Below are 26,123 nucleotides of genomic sequence, written 5' to 3' on the forward strand. Positions count from 1 at the left end.
GAATCAGAGATCAAAAACGACATCCCAGCAGAGAGAATCGATGAAAATTTCCAACAAATTGCATTATTCGAACTATCAACGTAGCTTCTGTGTCTTTTTTATATTTTTAAATATTTTATTTTATTTTATTTATTTATTATTTTATTTATGTTAGTTTTTATACCCGTACTCAAAAAAGAGTTAAGGGGTATATTAGATTTGTGGTAAAAGTGGATGTGTGTAACGCAGAGAAGGAAACGTTTCCGACCCCATAAAGTATACATATATATTCTTGATCAGCATCAATAGCCGAGTCGATATAGTATAGCCATGTCTGTCGTCTGTCCGTCTGTCTGTCTGTCCGTCTCGATGAGCGCCTAGATCTCAGAGACTATAAGAGCTAGGACAACCAAATTTGGTTTCCACACTCATGTGATATCACACTGCTACAAGTGTATTTTAAAATTTCGCCCCGCCCCCTTCCGCCCACACAAAGAACGAAAACCTGTGGCATGCACATTTTTAAAGATACGATAAAACTAAAAACGCAGTATTGTAGAGAATGCCCATATCTACCAGATTGCCGAATCTGAATTAGATCGAATCATAATTATAGCGAGAATGAAGAAATTAATTTTCAGTTGCTTCCTCCGCCTCCCCCTGCCAAAGACTCTACTCATTCTCTTTCTCGCTCGCACACTCTGCCGCGGAGGTACACCTATAATCTACATGTTAGATGTAAAATATACATTGTAGATGTAGATAACAGATGTAGCAAAAAATGGAAAATGTAAAACAAATTTTTTTTTTATTCTAAAATTCTAAAAAATCATATGCTCAAAAATGTATATACTGATTGAGTACGTGTATAAGTAGAGTCGCGTCCCCAGAAGCGACTAGCACGTTCCTTCTCGTTATTTTTTTATTTATGGTAATTTTAGTTTTTTAAATTTGTTATTCATTATTTTATCTTTTGTTTTTATTTTAGTTATATATTTTATTATATTCTTTGTTTTATTTATTATATTTTATTTTATAATGTTTTTTGATTTATACCTCAAATGTTTGTGGTTTCTTTTGATTACTTTATATTTATAGTTCTATTTATTTTACGTTAACTATGAGTATTTTATTTGTATTTTGTATGTTTGCCTAGTTGAAAATGGTTTTCTGTTTGCTAAGCTTTGACAAAAAAAAAGGACCATTATTCGCGTGCAATAGTATGGATTTCTTGAAGTATTTCAGTGGCACATGTGCCTCGATTGGCCCATCCACTTGGAATTTGTTCTGCTGCTGCTGCCTGTATGTACGGAGCATGTGCTCCATTTGAATGAGAAATATAGAGACAGGAGACAGCCCTGCAACACGCATAAAAGTATGCTAAATTATTTCTCTTGCAGCAGAACCATTGCATATCCCCAAAACCTCATGACGCAGCAGCAGCTAGAACAGAACAGCACCTGAATGACAAAGAGTGGGGGGATTGTGGGTGCAACCTCTCTATCTCGCTCTCGCTCTCTCTCCCTCTATCTCTGTATAGAAAGAGAGATGGAAGTCCCTAAACATGTGCTGGCTGTGTGCCAGCTCGTGTCGCAAATGAAGAGACACTACAGGGCTCCTCCCTTATCCTTCGGCTGCCTTCCTGCCTGCTGCCTGCCTGCTGCCTGTCAACAATTGGCATTCACTAATTAAATATTTCTTCGATTCCGGTTTCGGATTCGGTTACCAATTTCGCAGTCCCCAGTCCCCAGACCCATTCAGCTCCCTAAAAACTAGTCAAAGAAGACCTTAAAATTAAAATTTCCTATATGGCTTTTCAATGCTTCTACTTTTTTTTTTTTTGAGATGCGCAAACACGAAACAAAGGACGACACTGCTTTATAGAGATATGGAGAGGAATATACAGGGAAATGGGAAGGGTTGCGGGGGGAATAGAAACTGCTGTTGGCTGGAGGATTAGGAGGCACTCTCTGCTACTCCCTTCCCCCATCCTTCTACTCCCCTGTTATTGTTATCCTTGTGGTGCAGTTTTAATAATTCAAAGTGCCTGCAATAGACGACTGGCTGCTGCTGCTGCTGCTGGTTTGGGCTTTGCGTTCGTAGGTTCTGCCTTCTGGATGTCCTTGTTGGCGTTGTCCTTTTGTTTAGCTTTAAACCGCACCACATTCAGAGGCACGCACACACACAATAAATACGAGGAGCTTGTAGCAGCCTGGGAATGGGGTGGGTGGGGGGCTGGCGGCACTACTACTACATACCGAAGCGTAGCAGAAGGTAGGACTGGACAGCGTTCGCTCATCCGTCCCGCTTCGCCTGGCCTTCCTGTCAACGCCACATGCCACATGGCTCTGCTGCCTCACTGCCTCACTGCCTAATGCTCTGCTACTGGGGCCTGGTCCGTGATGTTGTTGTGTCGTTCTGCTCCCTGCAACGTTCGAACGTTCCAATTTTCACGCAAATGAATTCCCAGCTACCAACCCGTAGCCGCAGGCGATCGTTGCGAAGGCTACAAACTAAAGGAAACTACACGGGGCAGTGCACGTAAATTGGCAGTACAGTCACCGCTGTGGCAAACTACACGCACACGTTGAATTGCAAGTACAGTCATCGCTGTAAAATAGCTAACTTTGATGCACAATTGATTCAGTTTGAACTCTGATAAAAACGCTGCTCATTCCAAAGGATTATATAACGATACAGAGTGCATTTCTTAAGGCGTACCCCACATTCTATCAATTATAACCATTGTACAGCCAACTATTCATCATTCATCATCTGTCATCCGTCAGAGGGGGGTGCATCTGGGCATCCATAACTCCAGGAAAAAATTCATTGGACCATTTATTTGCTGTCAGCCTCTTTCGCGACTTTCGATACGATATGAATTTTCCACACATTCATTTATGTACGTATCAAAATTATTTCATAATTAACTGAATGATTTCCTCTTTATTTATTTATTTATTATTTTTTTTTTGTCAAGAAGACAGGATAATGCTTCCATCTACCCCGCTCACTGCTACAGCGTTGAATCAATATTTATTAATCCTGGCATAAAGTGAAATTGGGCCAAAGGGTCATCAATTCACGATGGATTTTTCGCTGACATTTCCTTTAGTATTTATTCATTTGATCTATTATCTTCTTGACGCACACAAAACACTCTCAGAGAGAGAGAGAGAGAGAGAGAAAGAGGTTTAAAGGGTTTAATAAATATGTGCATACATATGTTAAGACCTTAAAGGAAAAGCCTAGACATTTGCGAGTTCAGTTGTAAATTCAAACTAAATTTTATTCTTAAAATCAGAGACCTATATCAGTTCTACAAACAATGTATGTGGTACAATTGATATATCGCTATGTTTAGCTCTACATTTGATAAGTGGGATCTCCACTTGTGTGTTGCTTGTCGCGTATTTATTACCACACATCTTTTTTCTTAAAATTCTTTAAACAACAAATGAAAGCCAAGAAAACGAAAACGAATGAAGAGAAAACTGTGTGAGAGAAAGGCGTAAATAAATCATTAGCAGGCGAAAGGCAACTACTGGGCTGTGCTCTCTCCAAGAGAACCCTTCAATCTCAGATTTATAATTATCGCTGCAGTAGTGCTCGGGATGGATGTTGTTGTTGTTGTTGTTGTTCGGGTGAGTCTGAGGCCTGAGCAAACAGTTGTACTAATTAGAGAAAGGTTGCAGGAGCTGCTGCTGCTGCTGCATCCGCAAGGACACGCGAGTCTGATGTCGCAGTTTTTGTTTTTGTTGATTTTCGCAACTCAAAAGGCGGCTCTACGGGCACGGGTCAAGGCGCGGGTTAAATGCATGCCACATGCTGCCGCATAAAGACGCAGAGCCAGGCCAAAAATTGGTTGTATTTCTGGTTGCATTTCTATTTTGTTTTTTTTTTCTTTTTTTGTAGAGGAAGAAATTAACTCGATTTGTGGAAAGAGCGACAGCCGCCCCAGCAAAACTTCTCTCATTGGCCAAGGACATTGCATTGAAAGAGCCTTGGGAATTGGATTTTGGATTTGAATATTCCTTCCTTCCTTCCTTCCCTCCACAAAAAGGGAAATAGCAGCAGCAGCAGCAGCAGAAGCAACCAAAGGAAACATCTGCCCAACCTTTAGGGCATAAGAAACAAAGCAAAATGAGCCCGAAGAAACGTACACAAGATACCCTGTGTAGTGCTCTAAAAGCAGCACTAAAAATTAAATTCTCGGCCGCATTCGCTTGTGCGTCTCAATTCGAGTCATTAATGCACCACGTAGAGTATGTGTGCCCTCTATGGCCATCTCATTTTCGTCCAGGAGCCTAATACTTTCCCTGAAATCCTGCAAATGCAGGGTGTACAAATCCAAAGCCTCGACGTGCCTCGAAATGAACATTTTTCGGGGCAAAAAAAAAAAGGAAAAAAAAAACAAAATTGTGGCTGCAATAGAACGGGCGGGACGGGGGCAGGAGAGAAGCTTTCGAAATGCACAGGCAAATGCAAATGACAAAATAATGCGTTCAGGCAGCAGCAGCAGCACAGCAGTCAAAAAAAGGGACGACAGGGAGTAGGAAAGCGAGGAAATGTTTCGGTGGGAAATGGCAGGAAAACAGGAAAACACGTAGCTTCAGGCGCAGGCACTACTGGCCATTGCATTGGGAGGGAACACCACCACCATTCGAGGCCCTAAAGCCTACGAGTATTCCATCCGATTTAGAGGCTGAAACTTGAGCTAAAATTACCTCAAAATATGTCCGCCATAATGGTGCCAAAAAGAAGAAAAAAAAGTAAAAAAGAAAAAAAAATTGACAGTGTTTAAGCCCATTCAAGGCTGATCAGGTGGAAAGTGCTGCTTGTTTTGCTCTGTAATTGAGTTAACAAACTTGAAGGAAAAAACTGGGCAAAAACTTAAAAGCAGGTCAGGGAAAATGCACATATGCATAAAATTGGAATTATGTATATGGAATTTTCGCATAAAGGTTAAGTCATGAATTGAACTGATGAATGTGCACTTTATATTTATACTTATTATTTATTATATTTATGGGTTCGAAAGCTTTAATATCGCATCCTTCCTTGGTCCTTAGGCGAGCATTTCCCTGCACTTAATGGGCCGCCATCGCATTTCGAAATTACGCATACGCACTGTGGCCAGTGACTGTAATCCAATTTAATAGCGTCCCGGCCTTTGGTCCTGCGAAAGTGCAGAGTAGAGATGGGTTTATACATGGGTGGGAAGAGGGGGTGCTAAAGTGCGGGAATGGGAATGAATGGGGTGGCGGGGGAATGGTAGAGGGAACGAATAAATTGCAATTTACTTGCGTAAATTTAATAAAGTTTCCCCATCTCTGTGCTGTCCTTCTCTCTCTCTCTCTCTCTCTTTCGCTCTCTCACTCTATCTCACTCGATTATGAAATGTGCAACATTGCTGCATCCTCTTGCTGCATGCAGCTTGTTGTAATGCAATCTGTTTTGCTGTTTGTAGCCCCGCCCGCCCGCTTTAAGCCGCAATTTCATGAAAAGCTGTTGAAAATAATTAAGATGAAACGGCAAAGATTGCTCTGCACATTCATTTCTTTAGAAACAGAGAGCTACTGCCACAGCCACACAGCCAGAGCCACCAGCGCCTTCTCCTTCACAGCCAGAGAGCTCCTTCCTGCTTCTTCCTTGATGTATGTTATTATTATGCAATTTACTACTTATCCCTGGAATGCATATGGTCGCTTGGGGACGCTTGGAACTTCAATTTAAGGGCATGCAATATGGCATCTCCGATATCACAAAAGAAAGAGACAGAGACAGAAACTTCTGGGCTGTGACATCTTTTGCCATTTTCCCTCAGCCTGCCACATATTGATGATTTATGCATTTCAGCTATTTCACTCATCATCTCCAAACTAAAACTATGCAACTGCTAAACAAATCTTTTTTATCAATCGTACCCACATTTTCTGATGGAATTTTGCGGCTCAATATCATTTTTGACTGAATTATATGGTTTATTTTTAGGCTAGTTTACATATGGGTAAAAGTTTAGGAGCTTTTCCTACGATTTCCACCGCCCTCCCACTGATGGACTGTAACTCTCTTTTCATTTTTGAACATGCACGCAAAGCAATTTGTCTCACAAAATGGGCACTAATTGAAATGCCTTCAAACATGCTAAATTGAAAATTTAATCCGTTAATTCCCCCTCGAATAGTACGCCAACACTCTTATATTCCACGCCCGCCATACCCACCCCGGGCTCTACTCTACTCTTCTCAAGGTTCTACTTAGTCGAAAATTGGTTGAGAGCCCTTTTGTTGTGGAATTAATTAAGCGACAAAAGACGCAGCTTCATTAATTGAAATAAATAGCAACGAAAAAGAACCACGCACAGTAACAAAAAAAAAACGAATAAAAAAAGAATAAAAGAAAAAGTGATGAATGGTGTGAGAGAGGCCATATGGGGCAATATATGGGGTGGTGGATGGGTGCAGAATGCTAAAGCCAAAATTCATCTAAACGGATAGGCTTTCCACCGATGAATCTCCAATGAAATTCACTGACATTCAAATTAAAATAATTAAAATAAAAAAATAAAGAAAATGTTTTAGAACTTTTATTTAGTTTGGCTCCTAGAACACCTGTCTTTTCGAGCACAATCAATGCTTAAAATTAATCTGAAAATTGATGGTGTCTTTTTTAACTAAGGTCCGGTTCGAGTACACTGCATTCCTAAATTTCCAAAAAACGTGTGGGATCGTACAAAGATGAAATAAAGACGGTTTTCATTTGTTCCCAAAACCCCCAATGAATGTCAACCAAATAAAATGCAACGACGAAAGAGGCATCGTGTTAAAGGCAGCCAAACAATGTGGAAAAGAAACAAGATACGAGGGCGAGTACGAGTACGAGTATTTTCTTCAAGGCAACAGGCAGGCGTTGATATGCAATTAAATGGAATCTCTACTCGCTCTCTTTTGGCATTCCCTTTCACTTGTGTGCTCTCCTTTCTCTTTCTCGTTTCTCGTTTCTTTCTTTCTTGCCTAGCTCATCAAACACACGCAAGTGACGCTCGTGTGCGTGCGTGTCGGCTCAATTAAATCCACCAAGTGTCCCATGCTCTCCACCCATGCTCTCCTCCGTCCCGCTGAGAGGCGCGTGTGCAGATCCCATGAAATGAATGCCTAAATCCCACCCAAAAAAATACACAAAAACGAAAAGTAACTTGAGACGAAGCTGAAAATACTCTGTGCAATTGAAGTCAAGAGAAGTCCTACCCTGGACTCTCTTTCGATAATACTCTCTTGCTGCATCGAGCAGTTGAAAGCTCGTTGCGAGTGTTTTGAAGTTTGTACCGCGAATCAATCATAATGATGCCACGATGCAGGGGTATTGTTATAAGTTCCAATCGATCTGGTGACAGTCAAGTATCTCTGAAGTATTTTGCGTAGCAATAAATGTATGGTTAGAGTATACGTAAATGAGAAATAGAATAGATGCCAGGCGACGCACTGTCATGTATCCCTTTGTCCCCAAAAAGCCTATTGTTTATGCCAATGGGACGGGGATAAGAGGGTATTAGAGCCCAGGCATTAGAACCTGCTTAAAGCCTTGTCATAGATACTCGAAGCGCGGTTCAACCGTGCAGCAGCAGCAGGTGCGCGTGAAAGGAAAAGGAAAAGCAAAAAGGGAGAGTGAGTTTGAAACTGATTTCATTAACATTTTGAGAGGGGCATTAGAACGCCAATCGATGCTGTGGCAGGGAGGCGGGGGATGCCTAATGAAGATGTCAATTAACTCGAAAATGGTATAATAACTGCACAGATTTCTCTATTAATATTTGTAGAGTGCTCAGAGATAGAGATATCAACTGTATCAACATTTAGTCTGAGTTCTGAAACTAAGAAAACTGAATTTGGAAATTAAAAAAGATATTGAGCATTTATGACAACAAGCTGCACTTCTAAATCTTAAGCCCTCCAATTTTTGCTAAATAATTGCAAAAAAAATCAAGGCATTCGGGACAAGCACAGAAGCTGTTTTCGCGGCCAACAATTTATCATGAAATATTTATTCTTTCTTATTAAATTAAACCATGAAAAAATTGTTTTTTGGCTGAGTTAAAAAGGTTGTAACATCAAAGTTAATGAAAATATATGTACATTGTTTAAATGGTTAAGTTGCAAAATTTTGTAGGCTGCTATCTTACCATTATACGCAATTTGAACTCGAACTGACTAATTTTAATGCAAAACAAAAATACTTTTATTCGAGGCTTTGTTTTTAGCTCTCTCTGTGTTTGCCCAATCTTAAATTGCAACAAAAGCAACACAAAAACAACTGCAAAAACTTTACACAAATTGAATATTTAACGATCCGCATTTTGGGCTCGGTGCGTGTATTTTTAAAAGTTTTTGTTTCCCGTTAAAACAAAAAATGAAATCAAAAACAAAAATAAATCAAATAAACAAAGACATGCAGTGAAACAAAGCAACAGCAACAACAACAAAAACAAAAAAAATCAAAGTAAAAGATTGAAACGGTAAAGGAAAAAAACATCATGCAAATCCGTTCGAGGCAGCTGCGCAGCTGTGACGGCAGCGTCAGCTGAAGCCAGCGTCTCGTCTCAAGGTGAACCAGCAGCTGAGAGAACGAGAACCAGAAGCAGAACGAGAGCGAGAGCGAGAGATCTACAACGAGAGCGAAAGCCAAACGGTAAAAGAGCGAGAGACAGACAGAGAGAGAGAGAGAGAGAGAACGTACGATCGAAGAACTGCAGTGCAGTGCAGTGAAGTGCTGCCTTCCAGCTGCATTCGTGTTCCAGCTGCAGACGAGAGCAGAGACGCCAACGAACGAGTCGCGAGACGATCGCGAGCGGGGATCGAAGTGCAAAAACACGAAACACGAACAACAGCAACAAAAAATCAAGCAACACCGCACCGTTTGTTGAACTCTCGTTTGAACCACAACAAAGCATAAAAACGAAAGAGTGAACCAAACAAAACAAACAAAGAAAAGAGTTAGAACAAACCAGTTAACTGGGTTTTTCCAAATGATTGCTTGATTGGACCAACACCACTACATCCCACCATCCCGCCCCGACCCGCCCCGTTCCGGCCTCCTCGGCCTCATCATGTGCAGTGGAAAATTCTTCCGCATGCCCACCCTTGCCATCTGCGGCGTTGTGCTAACCATCATTTTGGTCTGCATTACGGGCATCACCCTAACGAACAGCATCAACATTTCGAATATCGTTAAGCTGCGCGAGAAGGTGGCCAGCGATTCGGCGGCCGCGAATGGTGGCCACCAGGCGGCCCAGACACGTGCGGCGCTTGTCGAGCAGCAGTACTCGACGCTGCAGCAGCATCATCTGTCGCAAAGCGATCTCAACTACATATCGGCATCCACGCATCCAAAGAATCTACAGCGACCATTGCAACAGCAGCAGCTGCCACAGCAGCAACCAAATAAAATTGTGATTGAAATCGGATTAAGGAGCGCCAATGAGAGTGCCAATGCCAGCAAGGGTGGTGGCAAAGCAGCTAGTGGGAGTGGCAGTGGCAGAGGCTCTGGTAGTGGAAAAATGCCACTGGGCATGCCACATATGCTGGAAGCAGCCGAGGCATTGATGGAGGGCAATGTCGATTCCATATCATTGCCGGCAGCAGTGCCACTGGTGGCATCAGCGCCAACAACTGAAAAGAGTAGCAATGGAAATGGAAATGGAAATACCAATAAAAGAAGCTCTGGAAACAGTCCTGAAAGCAGCAGCAGCAGCACTGGAAAAAGCATCGACACCGAGCACAGCAATGGAAGGAGGAGGAGCATTGGAGGCTTTAATGGAAATAACACTGAAAACAGCTTGAAAAGCAGCACCCGAGGCGGTAACGTCGTCGTCATGGATATCCGGGATCACAATCCAGGGGGCATACAGTTCGAGCGACGTGCCCATGTCAAGCAGGTATAAACTGACAGAAAAAACTATATTAAATTTTAATCACAAATCGCAATTTCTGAAGATTAATTTTCAATAAATTATTGCAACCATTTGATCATCTCATACACTTGTGATCCCCCCCACATTAGCCCAAAATGTGTTCAAGAAAATTTACGATAAAAAACAAATAATTAATAAATAATTTTACTTTATTCTACAAAATATTTAATATTATCTTTTCTATTATTGAAATGAATGAAATAAATCCAATCAAATGTTTGTAGATTTATAAATGCATTTTATTTTATTTACTCACCCCCCCACCACCCATTTTCTCATTTGTCATGTACCTAATTTTTCCAATTACTCATGACAACAATAGAAAAAAAAATACCTAAAAGAAAAGGCGGTCCATTTCTAAAAATTCAATTTACAGTTTAGTTTTTTATTTATTTATTTTATTTTTTTTTTGCCTACATCACGTTTTTTGCTGCGGTTTTATTGTTGTTGTCTCCCGCTAATCATTCGCTGCATTGTCACGATGAGCGACAAACACGAACTGTTGTCGTCGTTCTCCACTGCCCCTGCTCTGCCGCTCTCTTAAATGCATACTTACTCTCGTACGCCCCCCCCCCATACCTTGCCGTTCATACCGTGTTGCATACCCTTTCTGGGGGGTATGGAAGATAAAAAAAAAGCAGATCAGAATTTTATTTTTTAACATTGACGTAGTATATCTAGCTATACCGATATGTCTCTCTATCTATTTATATAAATAGGTGCTAAACATTTGTTATTAAACCATGAACTAAGCTGAGATATTTTCAAGAATCCCGCCAATTCTGCCAAAAGACTATGATAAATATATCAAAAATTTCTACCATAGAACTATGATATTTCAAAGAGTTCTAGCACAGCTCTATGTTAGATTCACAATTTCAAAAATTTCCAATCAATAAATACTTAAGACTAAACCAATGCCAGTAGAAAGAGTATTATAGAATGCGGTTGGGCCACAAATAAATTTTGTTGTCAGCATTTTCGGCATTTGCAATTCGATTTTATGCGCAGGGCAGGGCAGGACAGGGCAGTGGAACATGCAGCGAATTTGCATTGAAAGGAAAGAGGAGCGCCTTCCAACATGTGGCGGCTGGGGAGGAAATAAAGTTGCACGGACATTTCGGTGGTTTCCTTGTCATGTGGCATACCGGTGCACCGGGCAGGGGTCCAATTAAATTTGTCACGTTTTGTCGCGCCACCCGACACCCCGCCAGTCCAGACCGTATTTTTGCATACAACTGACAACTGATGTGGCAAACAAAAACGGGTTTTAACTAGCTAATACCGATTTTGTAATATCTCCTGAGCCGGTTTTTATCTCTCTCTGAATTGTTCTAGAAACTAAATGGCAATGTAACCTTCGATATTTTTTCTATGTTATTCGGGTGGAGGGACCCGGACCAATGAACCCGGGTCGCACAAAATTAGATATATATAAAAAATATACCGTAGTACTACATACATATTAATATGGAAAACAGTTAGAAATAAAGACCGAAAAAAAAAACTTTTGGGTTTGGCATATATTTTTTTTGAGGAAATTCTTTTTGGTTTTTTGTACATTTGCTGTACATTTTTAATTCAAATATAATTTTATAAACTATAAAAAAGTGTTCCATTATCATGGAAAATTTATGCAGCATATCAACAGACGATTGTGTAGCCAGATATCGCTGCCCTAAGCCCCGAAAGGATTTCAGAACCATTAACCACTCGTACTTTTGTCCTTTCAGACAATGAAAGAGCCGCTTCTGGTCGCTTCTCTGATCGCTGATTCCCAGCAGCATGCTCATCGATAGAGAAGATTCACCCAGGAGTACAGCTCCCTTTGTTGGCCTGCCCATCAAACAGATCAGAATGCTCCAATTCCAGAATACATTTCATGATTAACGTGTATTTAAATCGAGTTCTGTAAAGCCACAGAAATCCATGCTATTTATCCAACCATTTTGAAGCACATTTTTCGCTGCCAACATTTAATTAAAATTATTTACCCAAAACTCATCACACGACGCGTCGCCCCAACCACAGCCATGGCGGCCCCGCACGCCAGTCAATTACAGAGACAATATAATCCGAACAATTTGTGCAGCCCTCAGGCATTACGACAAACAGATTATAGATAACTGATTACAATGAAAAACATAGTTTTAATAGCTTTTGGCGAGAGAATTCATAAACAAATAAAGCAGCAGCAGCCAATGCAAATGCAAATAGCGCGAGAATTAAATCTTATTTTTGCGGGGGCAAACAATAATAAAACCCACTCGATGGCTGGCAGCACACCCCTTTAATAGCAGTGGATGGGGAGTAGCTTTCACCTACCCACAAAATCCGCCGTATACACAACACCCTCTAATGCGATTACCTGGCAGGTGAAGAGGGTGCCCCCATCGTCCCGTACACATGCCAAAGTTCAGGGATGAAAAAAACCGAATAGAAAAAGTTGCTGCTGCTGCTGTTGAAGCGGTGGAGCGGTGAATGTTGAATGCCTAATGCCGTTAACGTACCCCTCAAATGTTCCCATGGAAATGGATAGACAAGCCTCCGCCGGCACTGCCACAGCCTCCAAGCGATGTCGCTGTCGCATTGCAATTTTGATACCCAGTGCAAGAGGGTATATCCGTTATCAGTGCAGATTTATGTGACAGTTACAAGCAGCTTAATTTTCCATAGTGATTTTTAAGCATAAATAATTTTATTAGATATTTTAATTAATTTTAATAGGATACAAATTGTCATCCCTCGGTTGCTGTTGCAGAAAATTCGGTACTTAATATTCAAGAAATAGCGCCCTCATTTTATGGAGTGTTCCACTTTATCTGTAGATTTATTACTATTATAATAATTTTTTTGTTTTTAACAGTTATTAATTCGTTTGTCTCATTTAATTCGATTGTTAAAGACTTCAGGTCCAGACTTATCTATGAGTTGTTTAGTTTATTTTGATGTTTTTCCTGAGGAATACCGAAAAATAATCCCTCGGGGCGAATTCGTCTGTAAATGCCCTGCCCGGCGCTTTAAGTGGGTGTCATTTTTGTCGCTTTTGTGCGATGCCTTTTGTTGCTTTTTTTCCGAGTCAAAAGCCAGCGCTAAGCCAATTAACTTTGCAAACTTATTCCGTGTGAAATTAATTACTTGGTTTTAAATGTATGCTCCCCTACCCCTCTAGAGAGACCGAGAGACTAATAGAGAGAGAGAGAGAGAGGGAAAATGAGTGAGTGAGAGGCCCACACAAACAAATTAAGTCGTTGAATTTTTGATGAGTTTTCTCTCATTTAAAAACGCTAATTTTGTGCACTTCCGTTTGCTGATTTACATTTCCTCTCATACCGTCAACCTATCTAAATTGACCCGCCTAGAGTCAGACAGAGTGCGAGAGTGACAGAGAGAGGGGGAAATGCACCTGAGATGCATTTTGTAAAAGCTTAAATGCTGCCACTTTCTGGAGCCGTACCTGGGAATATAAGGTTTACGATCTAATTCTATTTAGTAGTCAAAAAAACATCACAGACCCAGACCCTTATTTCAAGCATTAACTCCCGGCCACATTCTCGCTGCCTTTTTTGTTGGTGTAAAAGTTTCTCTTAATAGCAAATTGCCCAACTTTTTGGGTTTAACAAAAGTGTAGCACTTTTTGGCTTTCAAATTGCCTCAGGCTCCTCACGTGCTTGCGAAGGGAATACTCGTAGTGCTTAAGCAAAAGTAAAAGACTGAAAAAAAAAAACCGTGGAAAAGTATGCGGGAAAAGGGTAGAATTTTTATGAGATATGACTAGAGATGAAAGTGGCTGTTGGGGTTTTGGCAGGTGCCTAGAAATTGAAGCTAATAGTTCATTTAGCGAACTAAAGTTCGAACTACAATTTTGGGTGTCGTTTTTATAATTATTTAAGTACATTTTGATGCATTATTTGTTTGCTTAGCTGTCCGTAAAACTTTGGGCAAATTGTTGTCTTGCTTAGCGGTGCTAATCGTAGGTAGTAGCTAATCGTAATAGCCATCTATTGATGGGAAATTGTAAACGATAAATCCGTAACGCCAATGAATTTGAATAATTTGTTTTCAATACATTCTTAGCATTCGTGATTCGAATATGTTCGTGAGCGGTACTTGAAAACGGAACTAGTTCCAGTTTGATTGATTCATTTGTCACACATTTTTCCACCCTGTCAATTACCGTTCATTTGTTCATTTCCTATTCCCTTTTGAATGATGGCGGCTCCTCTTAAACGATTCCTCCTTTGCACTCCACTGTCTGGTGTTCCTGTTCCCTTCTCTCTCTCTCTCACTCTCCCTCTGTATGTGTGTGGGGTTCCTGTTGCCCGTTCCGACCATCTTTTGTGTACTGTGTTGTTCCCATTTCCGTTTGGCATCCGTCATGCCAGACGTGGTAGCCAGTAAGTATAATTTATAACCAACAAAATTGCAATGCAAAGCAGCCTCTTTATATGAAAAACACGCTCATGCCTTCATGCCTCATGCCCCCCGGTGCTCATGCTATTTGTCTGCTTCTTTCGTTTACTTTCAGGTGAGTTGCAACTTGAATGGAAATGCTATCCAAAGATACTACAAGTAATGGTCTTCGGCAAGCAAATGCGTGGACGGGACTCGTGTTTAGTGCAATATCATTGGACAGCACCAGACAAACTTTCTCTAAGGATATGAGGTACGAGTGGATGGATAGTATGGGACGACGATGGTGGACGATGAAGTGCTGCTGACAGTTGGGCACAAAAAGAAAAAATCAGAAGGTGCTAAAAGGTGGCAGTGGGGGGAATCTGCCATTTCTTGGCCAAAGTTTTGCAGCCCGTTTTCCGTGTCCGCCTTGGACCGAATGGATGAAAATGGTTACCACGCCCCAATGCTTTCAATTATCATGTCCTGCCCGCATCTACGTCCATTTCCTGCCTTTGCCCCCCATAGGCAAATGTCCTTGGCATAACTTTTTACGCATATTTCCCAAGTAAATCGGGCAGAAAAACAAAACTTTCTACAAAAAAAAAAAAAAAATGTTAGCAAAGCGAAATTGGGATATTCTTTCGAAAATCAAGGGCTAAGTCAGTCTTCAAAAATATTATCATGGTATCCATATTCCCTACGTTCATTTCATTTTAGATCGCGTTCTTAGAATGAAATTCTTTTTAGAAATAAATCTGGCTCTTATTATAATAATAAATTCTAAACTTTCCCTTGCTGTTATCCCATTTATTATGTTGGTTCCCTTTTGGAAGAATATCATAGCCCATAATAATATTACAACATATTCAGCAATAAAAAAAGGGCGACTGTTTGCTGTCTAAATATTCTTTCATACAAAGTACTCTTCAGAACCACAAAACAGAGATTAGAAGTACTAACTAGGGGCACATAAAACCTGTATAAATTACATATAAGCAATAGAAAACTTTTACTTTGAAATATTTTGGGTTTTAGATGGGGAAATTTTTAAATATTATTGGAAAATGTTGGATGAATCATGACATATTTAGTATGCTGTGGATTAAGTCAGCCACTGGCTTCATCATGATTGGGGTAAACCACAGCTTTTCTTTGTTTTCTTCTCTTGCATGTGGATTGGAATTGAATTTCCAGCTGCTGCCCTCAGTGGAAGCAGTGCAAAAGTTTTGGGTTGGGTTTTTCGGGCTTTGGAGCGAGTGTAAGTAATCATTGTTCAATACCGGAAACTATTCAATTTCCGCATGACATGAAGCGTGCACAAAACAGACCAGACCAGACCAGCACAGAGTGGAATGAAGAATGGTGTGGTAGTGGCAGTGGCAGTGGCAGCGGGATTGGGAGGGAGTGGCAAGAGCTTGAAAGAGCAAAATAGAATCAACACGGCACTATGTACTACAGGGGCAGCACCATGGACAGACAACCACAACAGAAGCGATGACAACATACACAGCGAACGGATAGAAATAAACCAGAATATGGTAGACAGCACAGCTGGAGTATAGAGACAGAGAAGGAAGCCCAGACAGAACAGAGATCCCAGAGACAGACAAAAAAGCGAAGGCAAAAACACGGATGAAACTCACGACTAAAACTGATGTAGTGCCTGATGCTGTACGTACTCCCCCCTGCGGCTTGGATTTCCTACTGACTCCTGCCATCCTGCTGTTTCCTGCAGCTAAAAGGCTCCTGAAGAGCAGAAGGATTTGCCATGAAAGTGAAATTGAAACTGGGACTGAGATTCGTTTTTGAGGTATTGTCTGATATGATGATAATATGAAGTAACGATTGGGAAACGATTAAAACGATTTGATTTGAGTGGAAGATAATGTAATTTCAAATACGATTATTATTCCAGTGTTAAGTGCTACCAAACACGAAATGGTATTTTTTTTTGAGTGCGAGTACCACAGAGAGAGAGAGAGAGACACTCTAAGAATGAACTGCTAAGCCACGCTGGATGAGTCAGCCCTCAAGCTCTACATTTGCTTTAGTTTTAATCCAAATTTTTTTTTTATTGCTGTGTCGATACATGAAATGCAATGAACTGTTATTCAAATCTTGGAAGAATACCCAAAGATACATCTGAGGGAATGGGCTTGGGCTTGGGCTCGGGCTTGGGTCCGATTGCTTTCTAGTGTCCGCCTGTGGGAGGGTTTCATGCAAAGAATTTGTTTCGTTGAGCTGCTTTTCGTAGAGTTTCCCTTTCGTGCAGTTCTCCTAGATTTTCCTACAGTTGGCTTACTTTGAGCTGCTTTTCCCAGAGCTCCCCCATACCGTATACCGAACTGATTTGCTCTCAGTGCTAGAGGTCTCTCTCTCGATTTCCTGGCTTATTTTCCTAGAACTGTCTTTCAACGGAGTAGCTGATTTTATCTTTGAGCTTTCCACCGAGTCCTTGGGACGTTGACTATTTTCGTTTTTGTTGCTGTTGGTGTTTGGTTTACCTGGTGGCATTGTGCCCTGTCTTTCCCATTGCCTGTCTCTATATTTTCTTCCACCTGCTAAGCTGATTGTGTCTTGCACTGCATGGCCCTAGGACCTGCTCCTGGATGCCCAAGGATGCTGTGTATGCTGTGAGTTAATTCTGTTGTTGTCTGCACTTCAGCTTGGGAATGGCATTTTCGTACCTGTTACGCTTCGTTAACTATGCGATGGCATAAAAAGCTTTTGGCTATCAATCAATTGTCCTTATTCAATTATTTAGCACACCTCTTGCTGTTTATCCTTTGGCGGCGGTCGGCGGTGGACTTTGCGGTTGCTGGCTTCAAGATTTCAAGCGTTAAGCGATTCAACATTCCATGCCATCGACAATAGAGCATCGCGCAGAATCCTCTAACCAACATTTGGCCATAGATCATGATGGAGTGTGGGGGGGAGGATTTGCTATTTGCAGGACTCAATATAATGCCGCAGGCATGGCAGGGAGCTGAAATGGAGAAACCATTTTGGCAATCGTTTGTTTTACGACTTTTTCTAATTGCTTGCTGCGGGTCGCTCTCTCTCCCTCTCCCTCTCTGTCTCCATTGACCAGAAGGAGTCCTTTACTTGGCCACACAGTACTCCTTCATCCAGCTGCAGCTCCTCCCTTCCCACTGCTGCCAGTAACCGGAAGGAAGCCGTCCTTTATTTATTGCCCCTCTCAGAATCCACAGGACTCTTTTTGGTTTCTCCTTACTCTTTTTTTTTTTGTTTTTTTTTTTTTCAATATTTCCTTTGGGCCCACCACTTTATTCTCGAGTTCGATAGCGAAATAAAGAAAAGAACAGAACAGAAATAGGAAATCGCCATCGATAGGAAGATAAGTCAATGGGGAAATGGTGGAAAGGGCACAGGAACGGTACAGAAACATGAATGGAAATTGGAATGGGAAGCATGGAAAATATTCATCAACACTCAACGGAGGAGCAGTGGAAGTGTACTTGGAACAGACAACCAAAAACCATGAGTAACAAGAAGAGACCAAATAGGAAAATTATGGTAACGGAATGAAAAATGGAATTGAACGATAAAATGGAATTTCGGGAAGCAGAATATCGGGGACATAGAAAATGGAAAAATAGTGGAAACAGAAAGAGATTATTGCCATCGATGGGAAGTCAAAATTATTTTTTTTTTACTAGTTTTCGGTGCACTTCTTATTTCAGTGTTCGCTGTTCAAGGAACAATTAATACACACTGTATTTTATCCTATCGTAATATCCACAATCCTGGTGACTTCCATTATTATTATACTTATTCCATTATTAAAAATAATATTCTTACCTTTTAATTTCTTAATTGGGCTTTAAATCCATGGAATTTCTACGATTAAAGAGCCATTTGAACGTATTCTTTTCGTAAAGGGAAAGTGTTGAGGGAATAACTACATCAAAATAAAATTCAACTGTCCGTTAAGCAGGAGAACTAACATACCAATCTGTAGCATTATTTTCCCCAGCCTCCCCTCTAAAAGCAGCCACTGCTAACTTCTGCCCAGGCCCACTCGAAATCTTTTCCCACATTTTTTATTTTTTATTTATTTATTTTTTTTTGACTATGTCTCGAAGTTGAGTGAAGTTCTTAAAATCTGTCTGGCGGACGCAGCTGAGTTTTCCCATTGAGGGCAAAGTAGGAAATGGTTTGCCAGAATGGGATGTAGACGGAGAGAAGGATAAGGCGGCAACGAGCGGCAGCAGCAGCTGCTGCTACCAGAAAATAGAGAAAACTCTCATTGTCATAAAAAAGAACCGAAATGAAATGAATCATAAATATGTGATGGGTGAAAGAAAGGACCTAGACATGCATGCCATGTGTACATATGTACTGTACACATGCTCGTATAGAGTGGCATATAACCCAACCCGATAGATAGACTTGTAAAATGTCTGCGGATGCGGGCTCATCCAAGTGGTTTCTGGCTGTTAAGTGAAGTCAACTTCTTCATAACTTTTTTGGCCACAAAACTATTTCCACTGTATTTAGGATTCATTTATGTCCATCTCCAGTTTGGGCCAACAGCTGCTGCTGCTGCTGCTGCTGTTACTGCCAGTGCGGATGCCACTGGGATAGAGATGCTACTTCGCCCAGATAACCATCAACAACAAAAGGTCAAAGGAGACAGTCAGATAGAGATAGAGTGAGAGAGAGAGAGAGGAAGACAACAGATGACATTGCCATTTCTTCAAGCCAAAACTTGAGTACAGCAAATGCTTTCAAAATACATACCCTGTAGTCGTGGGGTACATATGTACATATATTTTGTGGAAATGAAGAACAAAGAAACAAAGAATTTCTTATCATCTTCTTATCGTTAAATGGGGATCCTGTACCAGCTGGATCCACTTGTGTTTAGCATTCCCCCACTCTTCAGGATATGTGTGTGTGTATCTCTCTCTGTGAAAAATCTCTAGTATCCACAAATATCTGGATACTCGTATTCTATTTGGTAGATTAATATATTCAAGTGATATATCTAAAAATTATTCAGATTTCCCATTAATTAAATATATTTTAATATGAAAAAAAGCAAAAAAAAATTATTTTTTACCATATCTTGTTTTCTACATAAAAATGTAGCGACAATAATTTTATAAATACTAAAAAAAAAAAAAAAAATTTTTAAATTAATTCAAATAATTAAAAAAGTTCCCAAAAGTTTATTATCGTTTACATCCCAGATTTCTTTCAAATAATTCTTATTACAGGGTATCCTGCCGTCGCGAACTATTCGCGTGCATGGGCCCTCTTGCTTATTGAGTTTTCAGAGTGAGGGAAATAATGAAGGAAATGGGAAGCAAAAGTGTTTACGTCTGGTTTAGTGGTTGACCGAACGTGTGGAGGAGGGGTTCGGTTCGGGCCCCTTCCAGGCGAAACTGTTTAATTTTTAGTTTGTGTTGCATAATTTTAGGCACCCAATATACAAAAACCCAAAGAAAGCAAAGCCGCAAGCCAGGAGCCAAGCAGGGCAAAAGAATGGCAAAGAAAAGGTTCGCATTTTTATGCTGACTCCTGCGTGGCGTGGGGTGAAAATTGTTGGAGAAAAACGCTTACCCAACAACTGGCTAACCGATAAATGGTTCGTGGTATGCTGATACTGATGGAATGATGATGGGCCCAGATGACATGACCCTGACAATGATAATGTTCCCCTAGGGTGGTACCCCGTCTGAGGGCGACTGGTAGGTGGTAGGTGATTCCATAACGAGAGTCAAAGTTGAGGCTGCTCAATCAAGTGATTGACAGCACAACAAACAAAACGTTTTAAGGGTGCGCAAAGAGTGCAATACCCTTCACAAAAAAAACACTTACAAATAAAAGGTGGAAATGAGAATTAACAAAAAAAAAAAAAACCAGAAGTGCGTTTTAAACTTGCACTCTGTGAATTGCTTAAGATTTAAAATGCATAAACTTTCATATAAAAAAAAACATGGTATTAAAAATACCAGAAAACACCAAACTGAAATACTGTAAAAATTTTTTTTGATTTTAAAATCAAAGTTAAATTAGTTAAGTTTCAATAAACATAGAAAATAATATCGGTACAGAATCATAGTTTATATTGAATTTAAATTTGCTTGGTTTGCATGGATCTTTACATGATTGTGTACATACTTAAGTACATATGTGTATACTAACCATATCCCAAATGGTATTCGTATGTGTACACAACGTCTCTGTCTCATTTGAGTACTCGTTTAATGGTCATGTTTATATGTAGACGCATCGATGGATGCCCTGCCCTGTGTCCTATCACAATATTTGTTCTTGTGAATTTTCCTTGTTTTTTTTGGGCGTCAAGAAGAAAAACTCAATCAAAAATATTCAGACTTGAAGGAGAAATTGATACGCTCTCGGGGCGATGTTTGTGGAAACTCATCAAATATGTATGCCAGGCACCATAGCATCATAGGCATTGGCCGAGTCACTGCCTCAGCCGTCCGTCTCTGCGTATGACCTGACAGAATTACGTCAATATTGTGGCATTATCGTATCTCTGGCCATCTCTCTCTCTCTCTCTCACTCTTGTTACTCTCTTTCGTAATCCGAGCAACGTTTCGTCCAAGCATTGGCATTTGTGTGGCTGCCACTAGATGGCTAAACCATTTGACAAGTCTGTGGATTTCTGGTTATGGCATTCTGACCGGCCATTCTGTCATTCCCTTCACCGCTGTTTACTCTCGCTTTCACGAACCGCAAGGGTACGAGTATCTACGCCCATCGTCAAAGGATATCATCAACCAAACGAACCGACGAATGTTTGGGAGTCATGAGGTCAAAGATTCAACACATAATTCAATTAGATATTCAATGAGAGGATTCACTGCGGTCGGTCCTCCCCCTCTACTGTTGCGGCTCTGGGATTCGCTTGATTATGGAATGTGTGTGTGTGTCACAAGGAGGGCAAAAGGGCATGACGCAGTGGACAGTGGGCAGGGCGTAACTGCAATTACATTGCAGATTTATTCATTATGACTTTTGGGACTCGCAATTAGAATTATTTGTTATGCAAATGCCAAATGCAAGTGAAACAGGAACGGAAGGAAGGAAGGAAGCTGCTGCTTGCCTGCCAGCTGGCCCATAAATCATTATTCTCATGGCTCCCCACCACACACACACACACACACACACACACACACACCCTCCGCTAGAGCGAGAGATTTGCATTAACTACTGACCTGACCTTCACGTTTTTCTCTCGCTCTGTAAAGAACCCTCAGAACGAATGGAAAAAGTTAACGGAAGCGTGAAATGCCAATACCTTGACATTTTCACACTTTTCCCGAAGGGAACTCGAACGACACATCGATAGATGATTGCAGGAATATCTATACACCACAAAGGATATTTCACAATTGCTGGATACATTTTTTGTGTGTGTGTTTTAAACTAATTTTGGTATTTGGTTTAGGGTGAACAAAAAAAAAAATAGATATAAAATGACAGGACACTGGTGGTCTAATTTTCTTTTATTTAACACACACGCCTAGCGGTGTGGTTTTGGTTTTGTGTGTCCTCCCAATTCCACTCCTTTTTGTGGTGTTGGAAATCCTGCATTTGGTGGAATATTATTCCACTCAATAAAGTCATTGCAGTAATCAAATAAAATAAAATAAAATTCCCCACAAATGATTTGGGTGCTGAATGATGGAATGGCATTTGTAAAGTGAAAAATCGAAAATAATTGGGATACCTCAGGCTTTACGTACAGCAAAATTGTTGCTAGCCGAATCTCAGGCAGAAACGTTGGGTGGGGGGCTGTGGGCGACCCTTCTGCCAAACCCACCAAATATTTCGATATTTCGAAATGTGCATTCTGATTGAATCTCTGCGCAGTGGCCGCGAGTGCCGGAAGGCCAGGTACAGAAGGTACAAAAGAATTAATTCGTAGATCAGGGTAAGCCCTGACAGCCCCCACAGTATCTCATTGCAGAAGTTCTAAATGGTGCGGATCTCATGTACCCAATAAACTTTATTACGCCTCACCATTTAACGAAATGCAAACGAATATCAAAAGTCAACTTCTTCGATTTTCAAATGATTCTTAAAATTAAAATAATCGATTAACATCGATTTGCAAACGATTTCGATGCAATTTCTCCGCCAAGTTAAATCATTGATTGACCCCAATGCAAAAAAAAAACATCAGCAATAAAATGTATAATTTCGACATACATACATATATAATTACGTCCCATCAATTTATATGCTGAATATTAAACAGCGGAAAGCGCACACAATAAATAAAAAACCCCCCGGCAACAAGCCCGCAATTATTGGAGGCTTAAAATGATTCGGAGTAAAATAATTCAAATTCAATTAAAATATTCAATTTGCAAACCAAACCAAACCAAAATGATGACCAAGCCGAGTCATTATTTAAATTGAATTGTCATTTATGTATTGATATTTTCTTTTTTTTTTTTTGCTGGAAATGCAATCATTACTCATCCGCCCCCACCCCACAATCAATACGAAAAAAAAGAAACAAAAAAGGTAAATTAACAATTAAAATGAAAGGTGGCAAATAGATGAAGGCGTTGGGGGGAATGGAAAAAAGGTAAAGCTCAGCGAAGCGAGAACTTTGATAAAAATTGTTCACATATCAAATGCAAATAAACGAAAGGCAAAGGAAAACGAAATGAATAAATTCCACGGGCACGATGAAACCAAAAGGCAGCAAACAAACAAAGCTAAAAGATTGAATTGCCAATGTTGGGATTACATGGGCAGTACACACATACCACCTACACACATACATATGTATGTACCACCTGCATGTACTGCAGAACAACAGAACACCCATCCCATCAATGAAAACCGCAACATAAACCAGAGTTATTTTACAGTGTTTGTATTTTTTTTGGGAATAGCAAAACCGAAGCGTGCTATACACTTTGGTAGCTACATGCATGTATATTGCATAACATTTTACATTGGTAATATACATTACATGCTTATAAAATAGTTGTAGCAATTGTCCATAAGCGAATCACCATAATTCCAACAGAATTTACCAAGTTAATATTGATTTATTTTGTATGTTTCTGAGAAATGAAATGGACCCCTCATTTTGCGTTAGAGTATGCCTGAAGCCAATATAAAGTGAAGCAATCAATTGAATTGTAGTAAATTACAGATGCAGCAGACCTGACCAGTCATAATTGATATCGAAATTAAATGAAATATGCGATACCTTAAAAGGCAACAGGTATCGGCCTATGGAGCGTATGAGTCATATTCTCGGAGGTCTGTTGTCAGGCGAGATTAAATTTCGTTCGTTGCCTGTTTTCCAAGGAGGCCTTGCGTGTCTGGTGGCGCATTTAATGTGCGTTAACTTCATTCCTGGTTATTGAATTTAGAGCTCCTTCAATTTACTTGAAGTCAGTGGCAATGGCGGCGTCTCTCATAAATTAACTGTGACTTTGACAGCATAAAAGACATTACGCATACGACCCATCAGCCGGTGGAGCAGCACCCAAGCAACATGAGAGCTACGCAGCAGCAGCAGCCAGGCAGCATGAGAGCCAGGGAGCAGCAGCCGGCAGCCGGCAGTAGCCAGGCAACAGAAACAGTTGAAAATCTATTTTTAAAGAAGGTCAAAGGCCGCGCAAAAGGCAGGGACTCGCGTGAATTATTCCCTGTAAAAATATAAGCAGTAGCAGACAAGTGTAAAAAATGTCATGAAATTTAAATTCTTGATTTGGAATTGAGGGGAGATTTATTATTTGACCTCGCATATATTCGCTTTAAACATATGAAAGATAATGCGAAAAATTAAAGCGCTAAAATTGAAAGATTTTAAAATGTTTTTGCTTATTGAATTTAGTTAAGATTATTTTTAAACAGTAAAAGCCACAGAAGGCACAAAATAAAGAGATAAGATCGTACATAAAATCACTAAATATTTTAAATATTTTATTTACCTAAATGTATTCGAAATAAATTAAATGAATGAATGTAATGGACAGCCTTGAAATTTTTTTTTCCATAAAAAAATAGTTTTTAAAAAAACATTTAAAGGTTCAATCAAAGGGCATCATATCTATCTCTATACCAATATCCTTTTTGCTGCTAATTTTTTTTTCTTGTATTTTCCAATTTATACGAAATTCCCATATTAGCAGGCCTTAATGGCCCTCTCTCACAGGGCGCCAAGGACTAGAAACATGAATATAGAATAAAACATATTTTTTATTTATGACGGCGCATAAAACGTAAAAAATAAAAAGCAAAGGACCAAAAAAAAAAAATAGAAGCAACAAAAAAATCATAATAATAATACAACGTAAAAAGTTTTATGGCTCGACGGGCACACAAATGAAAAATTGGTTTTACACGCCATTCTCAGAGATCCAATGAGGATGATGTGGCGATGGCGATGAGGATAATAATAATAATAATAATAGCGATGATAATCATGAAGCTGTGGATGTGAGAGACAGAAGGGATGAGGCAGAGGATGAGGTGGTGGCGGATAGATGAGGGTCAGATGGTGGGGCATCGACATCCCAGCAGGAAAAGCAGCAGATGTGTGTGTGTGTGTGTTGGTGTTTGGCTTGGGGGAAATGCTCCAAACAATGTCCCATGAATTATGATTATTGGGCGGCCATTTTGCGATAATGTCACACGCAGAGACACGCACAGACACACACACAGACACACAGACACATGCAAATGGCAATTCAATCGATGCTCCCTTTGCCATCACCTCCCCATACCCATCCCCACCGTTTAGACCACAGATTTGGCAATTGAATGGCACAGATTTAATGCCTCGAAATTTGTTGGTTAACTGCTATTCGTGGCTTGGGAATTTCCAAATCCGAATAGAATTGATTGCAGAACACACACACACACGAGTAGTACAACTACATGCCACATTAAGCATGTGGCATGCGGCATGCGGCAGCTGAAGGAATACCATGGATAGTACATGAACAGAATGCAGGGGAATACTCGGGAAGTAATGGATGGCCAAGCCAAATGCAACCTTTGCTGCTCAGCCACACTGCGAGAGAGAGAGAGCTAGAGAAAATCTTATCACGGGGTTGGAGGGGAAAGAGGAAAACCTCTACTAATCCGAAAATTGCCGACTTTTTTTGTTTAGAAAATTAATTAAAACTTAATTTTATAATAATTTTATAATAATTTTATAATAATTTTATAATAATTTTATAATAATTTTATAATAATTTTATAATCAAATTACTATGCATCGAAACTCGAGTTGAAGCTGGAAAATACTTGGAAATACTTCCAGTTTTATATGCAAAGCTTGGAAACTTTTATTCCCAGTAGCAGCACTCCAGACCAGTGGGGTCTGAAGGATCATAATGGGAAGCTTCTAGAAGCTATTAAGAAAAGATGGAATAAACTGAAAAGAAAATATGATGGATTAGATGACAAATGGAGCTCAAACCAAACTGTTTTTTCCATCGTCCAATACAATAGAAGTCCAATCAAAAGAAAGATTTACCCAATCAGCCGGACAAATGAAAGATTTCCATAACCATTTAACCCCAATCTGTAATCTGACGAATCTATTGCATAGAAATCTCTCGCTTTGACTTGAAAATACTCGTCTATTCATATGTATGTATGTAGGTATGTGCTTTCCTCGATTTGCATAATTGCATTGTTGCGCCGAGGAGAAGAGCTTTTGGTATGGATTATCGGATAAAGTGGCATACAATACAGAACAAAGTACAACGATCTGTCTGGTATCTGTTCTACT

General features: G+C 40.1%; 1 protein-coding gene across 2 annotated transcripts in view; it reads left to right on the forward strand.

Moving 5' to 3' along the window:
• LOC111065411 (mannosyl-oligosaccharide alpha-1,2-mannosidase IA) overlaps nucleotides 1-26,123 on the forward strand; it is a 67,455-nt gene that overhangs the window by 15,454 nt on the left and 25,878 nt on the right. The window contains exon 1 of one of the 2 annotated variants that reach the window (XM_022353588.2): nucleotides 8,724-9,916. The exons of the other annotated variant lie outside the window; for it this stretch is intronic. Within the exon in view, the coding sequence (XP_022209280.2) occupies nucleotides 9,089-9,916 (828 nt within the window). The 5' untranslated portion in view covers nucleotides 8,724-9,088. Of the gene's footprint in view, nucleotides 1-8,723; nucleotides 9,917-26,123 lie in introns of those variants that run through there. 2 annotated transcript variants of the gene reach the window in all.

This window comes from Drosophila obscura, unplaced genomic scaffold (assembly GCF_018151105.1).
Source record: "Drosophila obscura isolate BZ-5 IFL unplaced genomic scaffold, ASM1815110v1 contig_73, whole genome shotgun sequence".
Classification (NCBI taxonomy): domain Eukaryota; kingdom Metazoa; phylum Arthropoda; class Insecta; order Diptera; family Drosophilidae; genus Drosophila; species Drosophila obscura.